The sequence below is a fragment of the Lemur catta genome, chromosome 15 (genome assembly GCF_020740605.2).
Source record: "Lemur catta isolate mLemCat1 chromosome 15, mLemCat1.pri, whole genome shotgun sequence".
NCBI lineage: Eukaryota > Metazoa > Chordata > Mammalia > Primates > Lemuridae > Lemur > Lemur catta.
The window spans coordinates 6,406,754-6,424,896 of record NC_059142.1 but is presented as its reverse complement, the minus strand read 5'-3'; the positions used below and the strand labels follow the sequence as shown (position 1 = coordinate 6,424,896).

Here is an 18,143-nt window from a genome sequence, read left to right as displayed (position 1 = left end):
AAACATAAATAAATTAATTAATTAAAAACTCAGCCTAAAAAAATAAAATAAATTAACAAAAACCAAAATAGATCACAGATTTCAATGTAAAATATTTAAAAAATCAACTTTTGGGAAAAAAAATAGGAGAAAATCTTCAGGACCTGGGTCTAGGCTGTGAAAGTTGATCTTACAAATTGCGCCATTTTTGTCACACCCAACTAAAACAGAGTCAAAAGGTGGGGGGAGCAGTTGGGGGTACATAGCATTGCTGAAAGAATGTCATTCCCTGTAAGCCTGGCTGCTGAAACTGCCTGTTGTAACCTGAAACCAGTTTTATGTACAGCTGCTGAGATAACTTGCTGCAACTCTAGGACTGCTCTCACCCACGGCATCACCGACCAGTCAGAACTTCCCAGCTCGCCACCCCTTACTAGAGCCAATGAACCTTCTCAAAGAGCAGTATGTAACGTTTCTGCTTTTTATAAAATCCCTCACCTTCTCTGTGTTCTTGGGACATACCGAAGACCATGAGGTGTGTGTGTATGACCTGAAGTGCAATTCTTTCTTTCTTTCTTTTGTTCCCATTCCATCCCCAACCAGTTCCCGAAGTGTAAGTTCTTTCTTCCTAAATAATACATTAAATGTAGTGATCTACAGGTTTTTTGCTTTTTTTTTTGAGCTAGGGTCTTGCTCTGTTGACCTGGTTAGAGTGCAGTGGCATCATCATAGCTCATTGCAACCTCAAACTCTTGGGCCCAAGCAATCCTCCTGCCTCAGGCTCCTGAGTAGCTGGGACCACAGACACACCATGATGCCAGGCTAATTTTTTTTTTTAGAGACAGCATATCTATATATTGCCCAGGCTGGCCTTGAACACCTGGCCTCAACCAATCTTCCTCTCTCAGCCTCCCAAAGTGCTAGGATTACAGGCATGAGCCACTGAGCCCAGCCTCATCTCTACATTTTTTTTTTTTTTTTGAGACAGAGTCTTACTCTGTTGTCCAGGCTAGAGTGCCGTGGCGTCAGCCTAGCTCACAGCAATCTCAAACTCCTGGGCTCAAGCAATCCTCCTGCCTCAGCCTCCTGAGTAGCTGAGACTACAGGCGTGTACTAACAGGCCCGGCTAATTTTTTCTATATATATTTTTAGTTGTCCATATAATTTCTTTCTATTTTTAGTAGAGACGGGGTCTTGCTTTTGCTCAGGCTAGTCTCGAACTCCTGAGCTCAAATGATCCCTCCGCCTTGGCGTCCCAGAGTGCTAGGATTACAGGCGTGAGCCACCGCGCCCGGCCTCATCTCTACATTTTTATTTTGACCTTGGCAAGTCAAAGAGTTCTTAGATTTGACATTAAAAGCATGATGCATAAAAGGAAAAAGTTGATCAATTGGACCTCATCAAAATTAAATACTTTAGCTCAGTGCAAGATATCTGTATTTGCACGCCACATACCAGTCAGAAGCCCTGCATCTAGAATATATAAACAGCTCTCAACACTCAATAGTAAAGAATAGAAAATCCGATTAGAAAATGGGCAAAAGACATGAACAGACATTTCACTGAAGAGGGTGTAGAGATGGTAAATTAGCACATGAAAAATGTTCAGTGATATTAGCATCAGGAAAGTGCACATTTAAATCACAATATTTCATGCCTATGAGAATGGGCAAAACAAAAAACTAGTGACGACAGCACACATGGGCAAGAACATAGAGAAACTGGGTCACTCACACATTGTGGAAAGAACGTAAAATGATGCAGACACTCCGGGAAACAGCGTGGCAGTTTGTTAATGAGCAGGCAAGAACCATGGGACCCAGGAACAGCACTCTCAGGCGTGTATGCCAGACAAGCGCAGCCCCCGTGCACACGTACACACATGGATGCTCATGGCAGGTTACTGGCAATAATCAAAAGGTGAAGACAAGACACATGTCCTTTCGCCACTGAGATGCTTAAACTGTGGCACATCAACACCATGGAATGGCAGTCAGCAATGAAAAGGAACAAACTTCATAGACACAACTTGGATGAAACACTGGACAATTATGCTGAGTGGGAAAAAGAAGCCAATCCCAAAAGTTTGCATCAGATGTTGCCCATTTATACAGCATCCTTGAAATAACAGAACTGTAGCGTTGTGGAACAGAGTAGTGGTTGCCAGGGGTTAGAGATGGGGGAGGAGGGGCGTGTGGGGTGGCTGTACAGAGGGAGAGCTTTGCAGTGACGGGACAGTTCTGTATCTTGCTGTGATGATTATACACATCGACACACGAAATAAGGTTGCATACATTGCTACACACGCACACACAAATGAGTGCACGTAAAACTGGTGAAAACTAAATAAGCCTTGTGGATTGCACCAATGTCAATTTTCTGTCTGTGATATCATTGTATTAATACAATAGTTATGCAAGATGTCACCATTGGGGGAAACTGGGTGAAGGATGTAGGTGACCTCCCTCTTCATTTGTTTTTACAACTTCCTGTGAATTGATAATTATGGGCAGGTAACTGCAGAGGTTGGAAGGCCCGAGGTCTTTCAGTCCTGAGCCCCAGGGCCTCTGTGCACTGGTAAGAACAAAAGGAGAAGTTGAGGCCCAGAGAGGGTGTGGGGGGGTTCCACAGTGGCAGAGAGACTATAAATGACACTGCAGGGCTCACCCACTGGGACCACCGCCCCTCTCGGGCCCTGGAGGGAGGGAAGGATGCAGGTCTGTGTGCATGTGCGTGGGAGGGGCCTGACCTCTGGGGCCCCTGTATTCAGACTCAGTGTAAAGCCCTCAGGGCCAGGGTGGGGCTGTATGGCAGGGAGTGCAGGACTTGAGGCTTGAGGGGTCAGGGATGGGGACCACAGGGTGCTAGGCCTGAGAGAACAGTCACTGCTCAGCGCAGTGGATTCAAGGGCAAGGAGGCCTGACAGGTGATGGATGGCAGGGAAGGTCTTGGGGGAGGGGGTTTGAGGGCACAAGGCCTGGAGATGTCACGAGCCAGCCCTCAGCAGCAGAGAGCAGTGTCCTCAGGGCCTCAAACCAGCCCCATCCAGATCCAGAGCAAAGATGGGGGAAGGGAGGGCTGGCCTGGGTGCCCGGCAGACTGGCTGCACCACGCCATGGGGCGGGGGCAGTCTGTAGGGCTAGGTTTAATGGGCTTTGCCGTCTCAGGGCCCTGACAGCTTGCCTTCAGATGTGGTCCCCACACCGCCCCATAACTGGGGTCCCAAGCCCAGGGGAAGCCAAGCAGAGAGCTGGGCCTGACCCCAGCCCACAGCAGCCCTCTGGGCCCCTCCCTGCCCCCGGGTTCAGGTGGGGCACCGCTCATCACGCAGGACCAGCCAGGAGCCCCCTCCCAGCAGGGAGCAGGGCTTAGGACTGAGAACTGGGTATCTGCTCGGCTCTGTGAAAGCCCCTGAGGTGGGATCAGACAGTGCCCAAACCCTGCCTGGGGGCTTCCAGCCCGGACCCCAGCCATATTTCTAACCCTGGACGGCTGGGTATCTCTACAGCCGCACGGACTTCCCGTCCCACCTGCAAGACTGGGCACAGCTACAGGTTGGTCCAGGATGGCCAACAGGCCCTAGGGTCACCGGGGGTGTCACAGTTGTTGACCCGCTGTGTGACCTCAGAGAGAACACTGTCCCTCTCTGGGCTGCAGTGTTCCAGGAGCTCCGGGGCTTTGGCCTCTGTGAGCTTTCTCAGAATTCAAGCAACAGGGGGATAGGGGCGCCACACCTGTCCCGCGTCTGTCGGTGTCTGTCGAGGGGTGAATCAGCTTCCGGCCCCGCCCCGGGGCGGCACGTGACCGCAGGTGGCGGCGGCGGGGTGGGCGGGGCGACACTTAGTCACCGGCCGGCTCCCGCCCGGCCCCGGTCCCCAGCCGCATGTGCGCCCCCGCTCCGTCCGAGCCCGCCCGGTAAGTGCGTCCCGACGCCCCCCATCCCGGGCCCCGCGGGGCGCTGCCGCCTGCCAGCCGCGCTTCCGGGTCCCCTGGACCCCTCCCCGAGGCCGGGCCTCCTCCCGGCAGGCCTCTCGGGTTGCCGACCCCGGCGCCCGGGGAACTGGAGACCGCTCCCTTCCCGGAAGCCCTGGGGATGCGGGGCGCCGCCGAGCGCGGCCGAGCCCGCCGCAGCCTCCCGCCTGCCCCTCGCGCACACCCCTGGGGGTTCCGTCAGAAGTTGCCGAAAACTTCGGACGCCTCCTGGGGTGCGGGGCCGGGTCCCCTCCACATACAGGCTCGCCGGGCCTTGGGACGTGGCCCGTCCCGGCACCCACTGCACCTCCCGCCCCCAGCCCGGCCCCACCCCCGCCTCGCCCCGCCCCGCCGCCTGCCCTCTGCCCCGCGCGGCTCACCTGGTCTCTCCGCAGGTGGCGTGCGGGCAGAGCAGCAGAGGCGCGGCGACCCCGAGCGCGCTGTGCCCGAGCCGGGCCGGGTTAGGACCCGGACCTCGCGGAGCGCTCCCGTCGCCCACCCCCCGCCGGCAGCAGGGCCTGGGCAGCTGGCACCATGGCCTTCTCCCAGGTGCAGTGCCTGGACGACAACCATGTGAACTGGCGCTCCAGCGAGTCCAAGCCCGAGTTCTTCTACAGCGAGGAGCAGCGGTTGGCGCTGGAGGCCCTGGTGGCCCGTGGGCGCGACGCCTTCTATGAGGTGCTGAAGCGGGAGAACATCCGCGACTTCCTCTCGGAGCTGGAGCTCAGGCGCATCCTGGAGACCATCGAGGTGTATGACCCGGGCTCCGAGGACCCTCGGGGCGCGGGGCCCTGCCGGGGGCCTGAGGACCTCGGGGTCGGGGACGGCGAGGACGCCAGCGGGGCAGGAGGGGCCCCCACCGAGGCCAAGCCGCTGCTCTCGCTGGAGTACTGGCCCCAGAAGTCGGACCGCTCCATCCCGCAGCTGGACCTGGGCTGGCCCGACACCATCGCCTACCGCGGAGTGACGCGGGCCAGCGTCTACATGCAGCCCCCTATCGACGGGCAGGCCCACATCAAGGAGGTGGTGCGCAAGATGATCAGCCAGGCCCAGAAGGTGAGGGAGCCGAGGCGGCAGTCCCCGACAGGGGCTGGGCCAGTCCTCAGTGCGCGGGCGCTCAGCGCCCAACGTGGGGACCTCAACAGGGTCCCGAAGGGTCTCTTTGCAGCTTCCCTGGCTGCCTCCTGGGAGGAAGTTTCCTCCCTGGCTTCATGGGGTTCCTCAGTTTCTTTGCAGAGGGACAGGGTGCCTGGGTCTTCTAGCAGGTGACAGTGGGCTGCCCCATCTCAAGGGGCCTTTGTGCATTGCTGGGGGATGTTTCTGGTTTCCCCAGTCCTAGTGAGCAGGTTCTCCCCAAGAAGGTGCTGTGATGGGGTGGGGCGGGGTGGAATCTCTGGGCCATTCCTCACTTACTCTCCCTTAGGGTGGCTCTGGTTCACCCCGAGAAGCAGGAGGCGCTCACACACACCTTGAGCTCTCCGGCGGGGAGAGCTTTCGCTGGGGTTGCAGAGATGGGCATGGAGGTTGACAATGAGCCTAAGCCCATCTGAGGCTGACCTGGAGGTCTGAGTTCAAATCTGTTTGTTTTCTGGCTGTGCTGAGCAACTGAGAGTGAGTTGCTCACTCTCTCTGAGCCTCTGTGAACTTTGCAATGGCAGAACCTTTCCAGGCTGGGATGCATGGGTAGGGGTGGTGTGGTCCTCACTGGTGGAAGTGGCCAAGGGTTGTCCACCTAGATTGAATTTTGCCACTGGAAGGGACCTCAAACCTTCTCTGGACTTTCCCTCCCTGACTCCTGCCAGGCTGTGGAGAGCTCCAGCTGTGGGTGAGTGGCCATTTCTTGGCTGACACACATTCTGAGAAGGGGTGCTTGCCACTTGCTGAGACAGCCAGGCCACTGCTGGACAGCTGTGACCATCAACAGGTGCTCCTTCCTGCTGAGTGGAAGTACCTTTTCATCGTTTCAAAGCACATCCTGGCATGACTGATAAAGCCTACCTAGTGAGCTGTGTTGAGAAGGATTCTGAAGGCAGATCTGGCCTCAGGTTGTGGGATAAGGTAGTCCTAGCAGGGTCTCATCTCTTCTCGCCTCTTCACTGTTCCAGTCCCAGAGCAGGGCAGCTAATTGCACAAGGCTGGAATGCTGGCTTTGGGGACCATCCTGGCTGACAGACAGCCTGGGGGAGCACGTGGGCAGAGAAACCAGAAATGGGTCAGGAGCTGACGAGGTGGCCCGGGCTCAGGTTGCCAGGGAGGTGGAGTCCCTGCCCCACTAGGGGCGGCTGAGTCAGCTAGTCACGTTGGAGCCTGGCTCATAGCCCGCCTGCTCCCACCTCCCTGGCTGACCCTGGCAGCTCTGTGGCTTCGGGTTTCTGGCCTATAAAACTGAGGTGGTGAGGATAAACGCTGCACCTTTGGCTATTGTGGAGATGGACTATCAGGAGACGGAATGAGGAAGGAGTTGGAGGAAGAGGAGGAGGAGGAGGAAGGGACCTTCCTAGTTTTCAGGCAGAATGACCCACCCCACAGCTGCCACAGGGTAGGCAGGTGCTGCTGTTGTTGATGGAGGTGACTCTGGCTAGAGGCCGTAGCACCCAGTCCCCTGAGAGGGCCTGCTGGGACCCCTTTACCCAGCCTCCACCCCCATTTTAAAAATGGGGAAACCGTGTCCCTGGATGAGGGGGCTTGATTTGCTGTGCCAGGGTCCCCCCCTCTCCTCCCCACCAGCAATAGGAAGGAGGCAGACGGAAGAACCGGAGGGTCTAATCTCCTGCAGACGGGAAGACGGACAGCCCAGCCCAGGGATGGGCACTGGTGGCTCCCCTGCTGGGCCTCACGTCCTCCTCCTGCCCCCTCCCATCTCTATGGCCACAGCTGAGACCCAGCCACTCCACACGGTCCCAAGGGCCCCAGAGCTTCATTTACTTCCCACAAAAGCCCCGCAAAATTATTAATGTCACCTGTCTAAAGTGACATGGCCAGGAAGAAGTCTCAGGTCTGAGCCCTGGTCTGTCTGTGGCACCACCATGGGTGATTTCCTGCAGCTCCCACAGGTGGGCACTGCCCTCTGCTTTTGTACCCTCAAGACAGGGCGCTCGCCCTGAGGCCCCCCCGCCCCACCCTCAGCACGCAACAGGAGGGGCCTTAGACTTAAGACTTGATGGAGGCCAAGCCCTCATCTTACAGACGAGGACACTGAGGCACACAGCACCGTGGTGAGCCAAGCCCCTGCTTTCTGGTCCCAAGTACTTCCCTTCCATATCCATCCTGGGACCCAAGGCCAATGGTGCCTGTAGGGGCTGTAATAATAACACCACGGTTTCCTGAGTGCAAGGGACTTTATAATCTCCAGTAGTGTTATCTGCCCGTTTTTCAGATGTAGAAACTAAGGCCTGACTGGTTAGTCCCTGCCCAAGGTCACCTAGCTGGTTCTTGGGTGGAGGGAGAACCAGGCCTGTGCTACCCTCCAACTCAAGGACCAGTCCCCTACCCCTTGTGCCCTGGCCCTAGTAAGACAAAGTGACAGTCAGGGACTTAGAGGGACAGCTGATCCAGGCCACCTTCGACCTTCTGTCTCCCCTGCCCCAGCTGCTTCCCAGGCTGGCAGGGGCTGGGCTGGGACACTGACGGATGCTGACGGGGCGCTCTGTCTGCCGCCTGCCCGGAGTTCTCCCGGCCTTATCTCTCCCTGTGAGTCACCTGTTGTCTCCTTGCTCCCACCTCCTTTTCTCACCTGGCACCAGTGTAGGGAGAACCCGTCCCCCACCTGTGGCCTGGCACCGGGATCCCTCTGTCCAGGCTACCTGGCCGCACACTGTCCCCTTCCCACCGGGGCCTTCTGGGTGAGGGCTGCTGGCGCTGAGTCAGGGAGGCCCAGCCCACCACCTCCTCACTTACCTGCCCTGTCGTCAGCACAACAGGCAGACCCTGGGGCAGGGAAGTGACACAGCACGCACACGCATGCCAGGGAGCGGCTGTGTTCCTGCCAGGACTACTGCCAGATCCACCCCCTTCCCAAAATGCTGGAATGGAGCTAGTGGGCACAGTACCAGGAGCCAAGGGTGCTGGGGTCAGGTCCCTGCTCTGCCTGGCTGTGTGGCCAGGACAAGTGCCAGCTCTGCTCTAAGCCCCGGCCATACCATCTGTAAAATGGGTACAGGCCTTGAAGACTGTTGAAGGTCCCTTCAGCTCTGACCCCCTCCTGCCCTGTGATTCTAGACTCCGGGGATAGGAGGCAGATGGGTCCTGGGCCTCACGCCCCTGGCGCATGGTCTGGAACCACGGCAGCTTGTGCCCTCTGAGCTTCCCTCCAGCCTCAGTGGCTCCAATTCCAGTATGGAAGGTGCTCTGCCTGCCCTTCCCCCTGCACCCGGGAGCCAGTGATTTGTCTGGGGAAAACCTGCCGTGGGGTTCCAGCTGCATACCAGAGGCTGGGCCTGTAGGATCACGCCTGGGAGGGCCAAGCCCCGGCTGGCCGTGCTCAGCTGCAGCCTCAGAGAGGGGCGAGGCTGGGCCGGGCCCGGGAGGGGGCCAGGGAGGGCCAGCCTCAGCCAGAGACAAGTGGCTCTTCCAGCAGACGCTGAGCGCCCCCGGCATGATGAGGTGGGGGCTGTGGGATCCCTTCACCGGCTCCCTGGCAGCCCAGGGTGAGGCTCTGGGGACAGGGGCGAATCACACCTTCCCCATTTTACAGTTGAAGAGACTGAGGGAGGGCGCGGTGCAGTGGCCAAGGCCAGCCTCGAACCCCAGATCTCTTCCCGCCACACCAGGGCTTGGGAACAGAGACCCAGAGAAGTTAAGTTGAACCCAGTTTCATGACGCCTGATGAACCCCACATCTTTCCTGCCAAGCCCCCGCCTTCACGCACTGACGTCCTGGCCCGCGGCTCGGCTCCAGGAGAATGAAAGCGGCTTAATGAGGCGTTTACTAAACGCCAGCTCCACGCCAGGTGCTGAGTGGGCACCTCACCTACACCCTGTAATCCTCACCACAGCGCCATAAAGGAGGTGTTGTCGCCATTGTTCGGATGAGGAACCCGAGGCTCGGTGGGCCTCAGAGAGGGTGAACAACTTGCCCAAGGTCACAGAGCTGATAACTGGCCGAGCTGGGCCCAGACCCCAGGGCTGAGCACCCCGTTCCCTGGAGAAGCAGCGTCGCTGTCCTTCTCAGCCCTGCCCCTCGATGGGCACATCGGAGCCTCACGCCTGCCCCTGGCTTGACTCAGGACAGTGAAAGCATTTTCACGAGGCTCCCTGGCACTCGAAGCCTGGGCTCCATGGTGAGGGGACGGGCGGGGCAGCAGTCAGAGCACAGTTGGACTCCAAGGGACAGGGTGACAGTGAGCACGGCCACTGCCCGTCTCTGTGGCCTGGGAGTTGCCTGGTCCCTTCCTGGGGACCAGGAGGGCGGGCTCGCATCGCATGCCTCAGCCAGGCAGCACGGAGACAGCCCGCAGGGCCGTGAGAGGCCCCGGCGTGGCCCAGCTGAGCCCCGGGCGCGAGCGGCCGGCCCAGGTTCCCGCCCAGGCGGCTGCCTGCTCTGGCAGCTCCCAGCCAGTGCCCAGGGCTCGCCTCTGTCGGGGTGGGGAACCATCTGATAACATAATCCCAGGACTTGGCTCCTGTCTTCTGCAAGGCTCCCTGTCCCACGGTGCTTGCGTCTTAATTAAGCGTTTAGGGGAGAGTCGGGAGCAGCCCTTCCAGGGAGCCCTGTGAGGAAGGGACACAGCGCCCGGACTCTCCACTCACAGGCAGCCGCACAGCCGTGGGGCCGCCCTCCCTCCTGTGACCCGAGAGGCGGGACCTGCCGCAATGGGTTCCACAAAGTCCGTGGTCTCCCTCATGCGGGAGACTCGCCCTGAAGCTGAGGGTCCCGGCTCACCTACCCTGCTTAGCCACTCACAGGCTGGGTGACCTTGGGTCTCAGTTTCTTCATCTGTAAAATAGGGACTGGGCACTTGTCTTCAAGCAGTAGCAGACATGAGTGCCCAGAAGTACTGAGCTGCCCTCGCACAGAGAGCAGCCGGGAGCAAGGTGGGGTCTCGCCCGCACCCTGGCACACGCTGGCCCTGGCCCCGGTGAGCTGCAACAGGCTCCTCCATCTGAATGACCCCTGGGAAGGTCTCTTCCCAGGTTAAATGCCATGTGGGACGGTGAGAAGACAGGTGTTGGTATCATGTGGACCCAGGCCCGAGCCCCAGCTCTGCTGTTATCTTTCGTGGCCACCCCAAGATAGTGGCTTTGCCTTTCTGACCTTTCGTTCCTTTCTCCTCGGTGCCACAGCGATGCCACCGCTTGCCTCATAAATCCATGGTGAGATGTAAAGGGAAAAACTGGGATATACAGCACTCGCTGTGGAGCCTGGCACAGAACTGGCATTCACCCCTCTCCTGAGAGCCTTTCCCTGGGAGTAGTCTGGGATGAGAAGTGGTGAGCTCCCTGTCCTGGGAGGCATTCAAGGAGAGGCTTGGTAGACTGCAGCAGAGAGGATGTGGATTCCAGGTGGCCCAGGGGCCTCGACCTCCCCTGGCTCACTGTGTGACCTTCGGCAAGTCCTTTCCAAGCCAGGCTTCCCAGGAGATTAGGATGCTCCATGACATCATTGCCTGTCCATCTTATACCCTGGAGAAGCTGAGGTTTTAAAGTCTTTCAAATCTATGGTTCTGACACTCTTGGCTGGGGCCATTTGCTGCCATGCTGGGCAGTCCAGCTGGACCCTGCACCTATGGGTCTGGGTGCCCTGAAACCTTTGTGGCTGATGAGAGGAGGGAGGGATCTTGCCTCTTGCCTCATCCAGGGGCCAAGCCCTGGTCACCTGACACCCTTTGCCCAAGCTCTGCCAGCCCTTGTCTCTGCAGCATCCCCAAGCCGTGGTGAGGAGGCCGACGTCCATGCCACCGCTGCTCTGGGTGTGACCAGTGTGCACTTCTTGCCCTTGACCCACTGCAGCCGCCTGGTGCTCGTGAGGCCTGTGCCTCCTTTAATTGGCTTTAATGAGGCTTCGGTCTTAACAGCCAGAGGGTGGGGAAGGCGTTCAGAGAGCTGATGAATGTCGGAGGGAAAAGGGACCTCACGGTTCATCCAGTTCAACTCCACGTTACCGAGAAGAGAAACTGAGGCTTAGAGCGGGGAACTGACCCTCCGTAGGCCACCCAGGAAGGGCCTGGCAGAGCCAAGGAGGCCCAGGGACATTGAGCACAGTGCTGAGGGTCAGGTATTTGTTTCCGGAGCCAAGGTGGGCTCTGGGAGGCCGTGGGTGGGCTCAGAGCTGGGAGCGACGCAGCCTCCCCCATGGAGAGGAGCACCTGGGAACAGGAGGCCTCTGCCACTGGCTGACTGTGTGGCCCTGGGACAGCAACTGTCCCTCTGGAAGATAAGAGTAGTCATCACCACTCCTCCGTGTTCTCCAGAAAAGGAACACCCGTACGGTGTTAACTGGGTGGCCTAGTTATCCTTGCTGGGCTGGGGTCATGTGTTACTGAGTACACAGACTCCCTCTACCCCAGGAGGTGAGACTCGGCTGTTACCAAAACTAGTCCTCTCTCAGTGACAGGGCCTCAGAGACACAGGATGGGCACACTGGTTTGGAGAGTGCCAGGAGCTGGCAGGGACCACCGTCCAGGGATCCCGGGAGGCCTCCCTAACACCCAGAGAAACTCCCTAGACCTCTTCAGATGGCTTCTCACGAATCCAACCAGCCCAAGGGGGGCATGGGGACACGGAGGTGCTGCAACCAGGTCTGTCCCCGGCCTGCTGCTGGGGGAGGGGGATTGGGGGAGGAGAGTAGCTCTTTCTGTCTCCATTCCACACCCCCAGTAAGGGAGGGGAGGGCCTGAGCCCTGCCATGGAGGCAGCCACAGCACTCCAGAGCCCCAGTCTCTCCACCTCTGCAAGGGGCTGGTAATAACTGTGGTCAGGTCTGCTGGGGGCAAATTCTCTCAGCTTTTGTGTATCTGAAAAATATATCTGGTTTTGAAAGATGTTTCCTACAGGAGTAGAATTCTATGTTGATGGTTTTTTCCATTTGGTACTTTAAAGATGTTCATTGTCTTGTGGCTTGCACCGATTCCGAGGAGACGTCTGGTTACTTTGTCCCTCAGTATGCAATGGCTGCTTTAGAGAGTCTTTATTACTGATTTTTTAAGTGATTTGATTGTGATGTTCTCTGGCATAGGTTTCATTGTGTCTCTTCTGCTTGGAAGTCATTGAACTTCTTGGACCTGTGAATTTAGTTTTTATCAAATGTGGGAGTGTTTTGGTATTTTTTTTTTCCAAGTTTTTTTGTCTCTCCCCTCCTCCCAACTGCAGCACTTTCTGAGACTCCAGTTATACATATATTGGACAGCTTGAAGTTGATCCACAGTTTGCTGATGCTCTGATCGTGTTTTTCAGTGTCTTTCTCACTGTATGTCATTTTAGATAATTTTTATTGGTATCTCTTCAAGTTCACTAATCTTTTCTTCTGTAGTGTTGAATCTATTCCGCTTCATATATTTTTCATCCTAAATGTTGTATTTTTCACTTTCTAAGGTTCAATTTGTTCGCTTAAAAATATTTCTTCCATGTCTCTTCTTCTTTTGAACACATAGAATACAGTTATAACTGTGTTCATGTCTTTGTCTACCAGTTCTTATATCTGTGTCAGTTTTTGGTCAATTTTGATTGAGTGATTTTTTTCATGTGGGTCTTATTTTCCTGTTTCTGTGTGTATGTGGCAATTTTTAAGTAGATACCAGACATGGTGGGTTTTTTTGTTTGTTTGTTTGATTTTTTCCTTTAAGTATTTTGGAGCTGTGTTTTGGGATGCAGTTAAGTTACTTGGAAACAATCTAATGCTTTTGAGGCTTGCTGTAAAGCTGTGTTAGGCAGAACCAGAGCCAACTTAAGTCTAGGGTAGGAGTTGGCAAACTACGGACCACAGGCCAAATTAAGCCGACTGCTTGCTTTTAAAAATAATAGAACACAGACATGCATTCATTTATGTACTGTCTGTGGCTGCTTGTGTGCTACAACAGCAGGTGTGAGTAGTAGTGACGGAGGCGCGGGGGCATCTGGCCTGCAGAGCCCAACATATTTACTTTCTGGCCCTTCATGGAGCAAGCTTGCTTATGCCTGGTCTGGGACCTGTTTCGCACTCTTCAGGCAATGTCCTTCTGAGGACGGTCCTGCAGGCCTGTGTGTTAGGAGGGGTTTCCACTCTGGTCCTGCATGAGCACTGGCAACTGTTCCAGCTGCTGCTCCTTTCTGGCGGTTCTCTCCCCAGCCTCAGGAGCATCCCCATGCGTGTGCTGCTCAGCGTCAGCGGAAGACTTGAGGGAGATGCTCTGCGAGTTTCTGGAGTTCACTCTGTGCAGCTGTCTCCCCTCAGGACCCTGTCTTGCACGTCCAGCTGCCACACTCTGAGCGAGTCCGCTGGACTCCATGAGGGGTCCCCTCCCTGTGCTGCAGCTTAGGAGTGGTGGGTTTGTTCCCCTGATCCCAGGGACCACTGGGCTGTGCCACCTGTTGTCCATGGCTTCATAGATTTTGTGTGGGTTTTTCATTGCTCAGGCAGGAGGAGGGTAAATTCAGTCTCTGTTATTCCATCATGGCTGGAAGTGGAAGTTGAATCCAAGGTCTTGGTGGCCATTGCCCCAACCTTTAAGACAGGCTGCAGCATTCCCTGTGTCGTGCCCGTGAGCAGCCCTGACACGTCACTTACTGCTTCCACAGCCTTCTGCTTGGCACCTGCCCAAGGTCACACAGCTTTCCAGGAAGAGCTGGCATGGGAGCCAGATGGGCCAGAGCTCACACTGATGGTGTCTGCCACCAGGGCCAGAGAATGATGGACCCAGAGGTGCGCGACTCTCCCCTGCCCCCTGCACTTCTCAGGTGGGGAGAGTGAGGCCCTGCAAGGCCTGGGGTGTGCAAGTGTGCACTGTGTCATAGTCCCCCGGGCTGTGGGGCAGGCTGGGGGGCTGTCTGCCCCCCACCCCTCTGGAACACGTGAGGAGAGAGACCGTGGCCAGTTCTCTCTGAGCCACCTCCAGGGATCTCTGAGGCCTGGGAGGGTGCCGCAGCTGGGACCCTCACAGAGCGCTTGTCCTGTGCAGGTTGGAAACTCTCCCCCGTTACCCAGGTCTCGGGGTCCAGGCCTTGGGGATGCTCTGTTGCCGTGGCATCTCCAGAAATGCACAAGTGATACACGCTCAACCCAGACAGGCCAGAGCAATGACGGAGGAGCCTAGGGCAGCCTTTGAGTTGGGATTCGAAGGATGTGTAGGAGTTGACTGGGAAGAGGCAAAATGGGCAGGCAGGCAGGTGAGGGATCAGCGTGTATGAGAGGTGGTGGCTTGAGGCAGGATTTTGGGGGAGAGGGCCAGGGCCCCCCAGGAGAGATGCTGCAGAGGTGTGGCCCGCACACCAGGGTCAGAACCAGCCGGGCTTGTCTCACCCCACTCCTCCTCCCCAGGCACCTCCATGGAGACCTGCCCTACCCACTTGCCCCATGAGGGCGCGCCTGCTGTGGGAGTGGGTTCTGTGGTTGCAGGAAGGCTAGAAACAGCTGTTGTGGGTGTCAGGAGCCACAGGCCGCCAGCGCTTCCTCTCCCAGGCCCATGGGTACGGCGAGATGCTCCGGCCGGCCCAGACAGGCCTGCTAGGCACTGGGCAGGGCACAAAAGTTGGGTTCCCTCAGCAGGGATGTCAGGACGAAGGGCCTTGGACATCTTGTCCACCTTTCTTGTTTTACAGATAAGGAAACTGAGACCCGGAGAGGGGCTGCAACGCACCTGAAGCCCAGCCTAGAGCCCAGGGCACTGACTCTGGGCCCGCTCTGCCCTTGCTCAGGGGGCCCAGGCTGGGCCGAGGGAGGCTGGAGAGGACACACCCCCCAGGGCTCCCTGCCGGCGTGACCGAACGCCCATCCCTGGCACCCTCACCGGCGGCCGGTTTTACTGGGCTTCAGGCCATGTCTGTTGGTGGGTGGCAGCTACATGTGGGGACTGCTCCTTTGCCCCTCAGACACTGTTCCTCCAGCCCCCAGTTCAAGCCACTCTGGTCCACCCAGGCGACGGAGGTACTCCTGGCCGGACATTGGGGACCCGAGTCCACCATCCCTCTGGCTTGAGGGGTACCTCCAGGCGGTGCCCTCCCCGCTCTGGGCCGCAGCTTCAGCATCTCTCACGTGGGGGCAGATCTCCACCTGTCCCAAGGATGCTCTGGGGATTCCGAAACCACCAGAGCGGGGGCGGCAGGGGATGTGAGGAGGCCAGCGAGCGTGGCTGCACGGCGGGTGGCAGAGATGCGAGATACAGGCAGGAGACAGCTCGGGATGGCCGGGATCCGCTCGCATGGGAAGGACGTGGCGAGGGCGAGGGGGTGTGGTGGGCCACTCATGACGCGAGGGCACATATTTGGGGGACTTGCACATACCGTACCCCGCCCCCGGGGAGACGTGTGAGAGGCATTTTGGGTACAGGAGCAGGCAGAGGCCTGGGCCGGGCTGGCGCTGGGGGACACTCAAGCCCAGGGCCAGCTCCACGTCCTGCCTGTGGCCCCTCCACTGCAGCCCTGCCCGCATCTGCCCCTTGCCCTCACTGCCCGCCCCAGGCGGGGCCACTTTCCCACAGCCCCGCCCTGCCATCTTGGGGGTGAGAGCCAGGTGATGTCACAGGCCTTCAGCCCTCCTGGGTTCTGTGGCTGCACCCTCGAGGCCCTGGCCGCCCGGCAGAGGCCTCTCCCGTCCATAAGATGGGCAGGGGCCACCGGGCTCGCTCCTCCCCCCGGGAGCTGAGCTGTGTGGCCTGTGCAGGTTCCGGGCGGGTGAGGCTGGGTGCTGCCCATTGGCCCCTGACTATGGGGCCTGAGGTGTGGGACACACACTTGCCCATCTGCCATACCCGCTTCCCTGGGCCCAGCGCTCACACGGACACAGCCAGTTCCTTGCCTCGTAGCACTGGGACTCAGGCCACCTGCCTCATGCCTGGTGTGGTCCCCTGACACACAGTGGGGCAGAGATGCTCTCGAGTCCAGCCTCCCCGCTCATCTTCCCCACGGCTTTGGCCCTGCCCAGGACCTCCAAGGGCTGTGTGCGGGCCCAGGGCTGCGGGAGGTGGCTGGTGCTTTCCTCTGCGGGGCCAGCTCCGCGGTGTTCGAACTGGATAGAACCATAGGGTGAGCCAGGCCCATACCCCCATTTGGCAGATGGGAAAACCGAGGGCCCAGGAGGGGCTGTGGCTTGTCCCAGGTGCCCTGATCCCCGCAGTCTTTCCTGGACCAAGCCATCTAATCTGCTAGTGTTCTCGGTTGGTAAGAGCTCCATGAGACCTGCCTCAGGCCAGGCCCTGTGCTGGGCCCGGGCAGGGGCTCTGCTCTGGATGAGTTCACAGTGTCACGAGTGAGCTGGGCCACCCAAGCAGATAATTAGGCATGGTAGTGAATGCCTCTGTGCCTCAGTTTCCTCATCTGTAACGTGAGAAAAAGAACCACTTCCTCACAGTGTGTGTAGAGGACCAAACAAGGTAACGGTTGCCAAGGCTTGCTATAAACCATCAGGCAGCTCGAGGGCCGGGGCTGGCTCCTGTCTCTAGAGCAGAAGGTGCTCTGGGTGAGGCGCGGGGCCCTGAGTTCTAGCCTCAGTCACTGGCTCTGGTCCCAGCTCCCCATCCACAAAATGGGGAAGGGCAGGACAGAACACAAAGGCCACCAGGAAACCTCCGTGGCTCTGTGGACAGGCCACGCTGTGGGTGTTGCCTGGGGAGTGCCCTGCACCCCTGGTCCCCAGCATCAGCTGGCACCTGTTATGAGCCCTCCTTTGACCACCGCCAGGCACCGAGCCCACTGCCTGGGGAGAGCCACACTCAGCCACGGGATCCCATGGGGAGATCCCCCCTGGGGGCAGGCCCTAGTGGATACCACCCAGCAGCAGACGGTCCCTGGATCAGGTACCCTGCCTGGCCAAGGGCAGTGTGAGGAACGGCGTCCTGCTGGGCACGTTCCTGTCTGCCAGGGCCTGGAGCCCTCCTGGAGGAGCGTGAGGCCTGCACCCTGATTAGGCCCCTGCCCAGGGTGGCACGGGAGGCTGTTTGCCTGCCCAGGAGTGGCTCATCTGAGGGGATCCCAGGGCTGGAGTGGCTTTGGGGCTGTGGGATTCCAGGCAAGGAGGTCCCTGCCACCCACACCCTCACTCCCACCCCCACCCCAGGGTCTCATCACCCTCCACTGGTGGTGAAATCCAAGGTCATTGTGAGCTCACCCAGCCCATACTGTGTCTCCTCTGCCCTCTCACCCACGCCCTCCCCAAGCAGTCCCTGGCCTTGCTTGAACATCTCCTGAGTCAGGGAGCTCACTCCCTCTCGAGACCCCTCCCTGCCTGACCTTGGGCAGCCCCAGGGGGGCAGAAAGTGCCTCCTCACCTGGTGCAGACACCTGCCTCCCGTTGGCTTACCCTGCAGCGACTGTACCCACTCTGTGTGCCCCAGACAGCCCTTTGGAGACCACACCTCCACTCTGGGGGGACAGCGTCTGCCAGCCCCTGCAAGGCTAAACGTCCAAGGGAAGGGGCTGGAGACTGACCCTGGCCTGGCCTGGGGCTGGGTCCAGGCCCTGCCCCGACTTGCTTTGTGGCCTCCAGCCAGCCTTACAACTTCACTTGTCCTCAGTTTACCCAGCCACATGCTGGGCTCTCACCACCATGGTGCTTGCAAGAGGTTGGAGGAGTTGGGCTGAGAAGACCTGTACAATTTCAGCATGCGAGGCTGACGGTGGCAAAAAGCAGCAAATGGGTGTCCCTGAGCCCTGCCTGTGGGGTAGAGCCCTTCACAGGTGCTACTGTGTCCAGGCGAGCTCAGTTCTCCCGAGAGGTGGAGCCTCTTGTGCTGGTGAGAAAACTGGGCCCAGAGGAGACAGGTGTTTCGCTCAGAGTCACACAGTGGGTCCAGGGCAGGGTAGGCACGGAGCCCTTCCCTGCGCCGGGGTTTGGGCTTTGGTGCCAGACAAGCAGCGGGTGTCAACAGGGGCCGGCCTGGTGAGCTCACTGTGGGCTGTGCAGACACGTCCCCGGCAGGCTCCAGGCTGCCTGCGTCACCCTGCGTCTGCGGATCCCTCTTGGCGGGGGTGGGGGCTGCGCTCTGCTCCCTGGCCGGCCGGGGTGGGTTCTGGCCTGACTCTGCCCCCAGCTCACTGTGTGGCTCAGGGCACGTCCCTGGCTTCTCC

General features: G+C 58.5%; 1 protein-coding gene across 1 annotated transcript in view; it reads left to right on the top strand.

The window, feature by feature from the left end:
• The first annotated feature begins 3,839 nt into the window (after positions 1–3,839).
• FAM83G (family with sequence similarity 83 member G) overlaps positions 3,840–18,143 on the top strand; it is a 32,027-nt gene continuing 17,723 nt past the window's right edge. The window contains exons 1-2 of the mRNA XM_045526921.1: positions 3,840–3,894; positions 4,347–5,007. Coding sequence (XP_045382877.1) covers positions 4,486–5,007 — 522 coding nt within the window. The 5' untranslated portion in view covers positions 3,840–3,894; positions 4,347–4,485. The remainder of the gene's footprint in view (positions 3,895–4,346; positions 5,008–18,143) is intronic.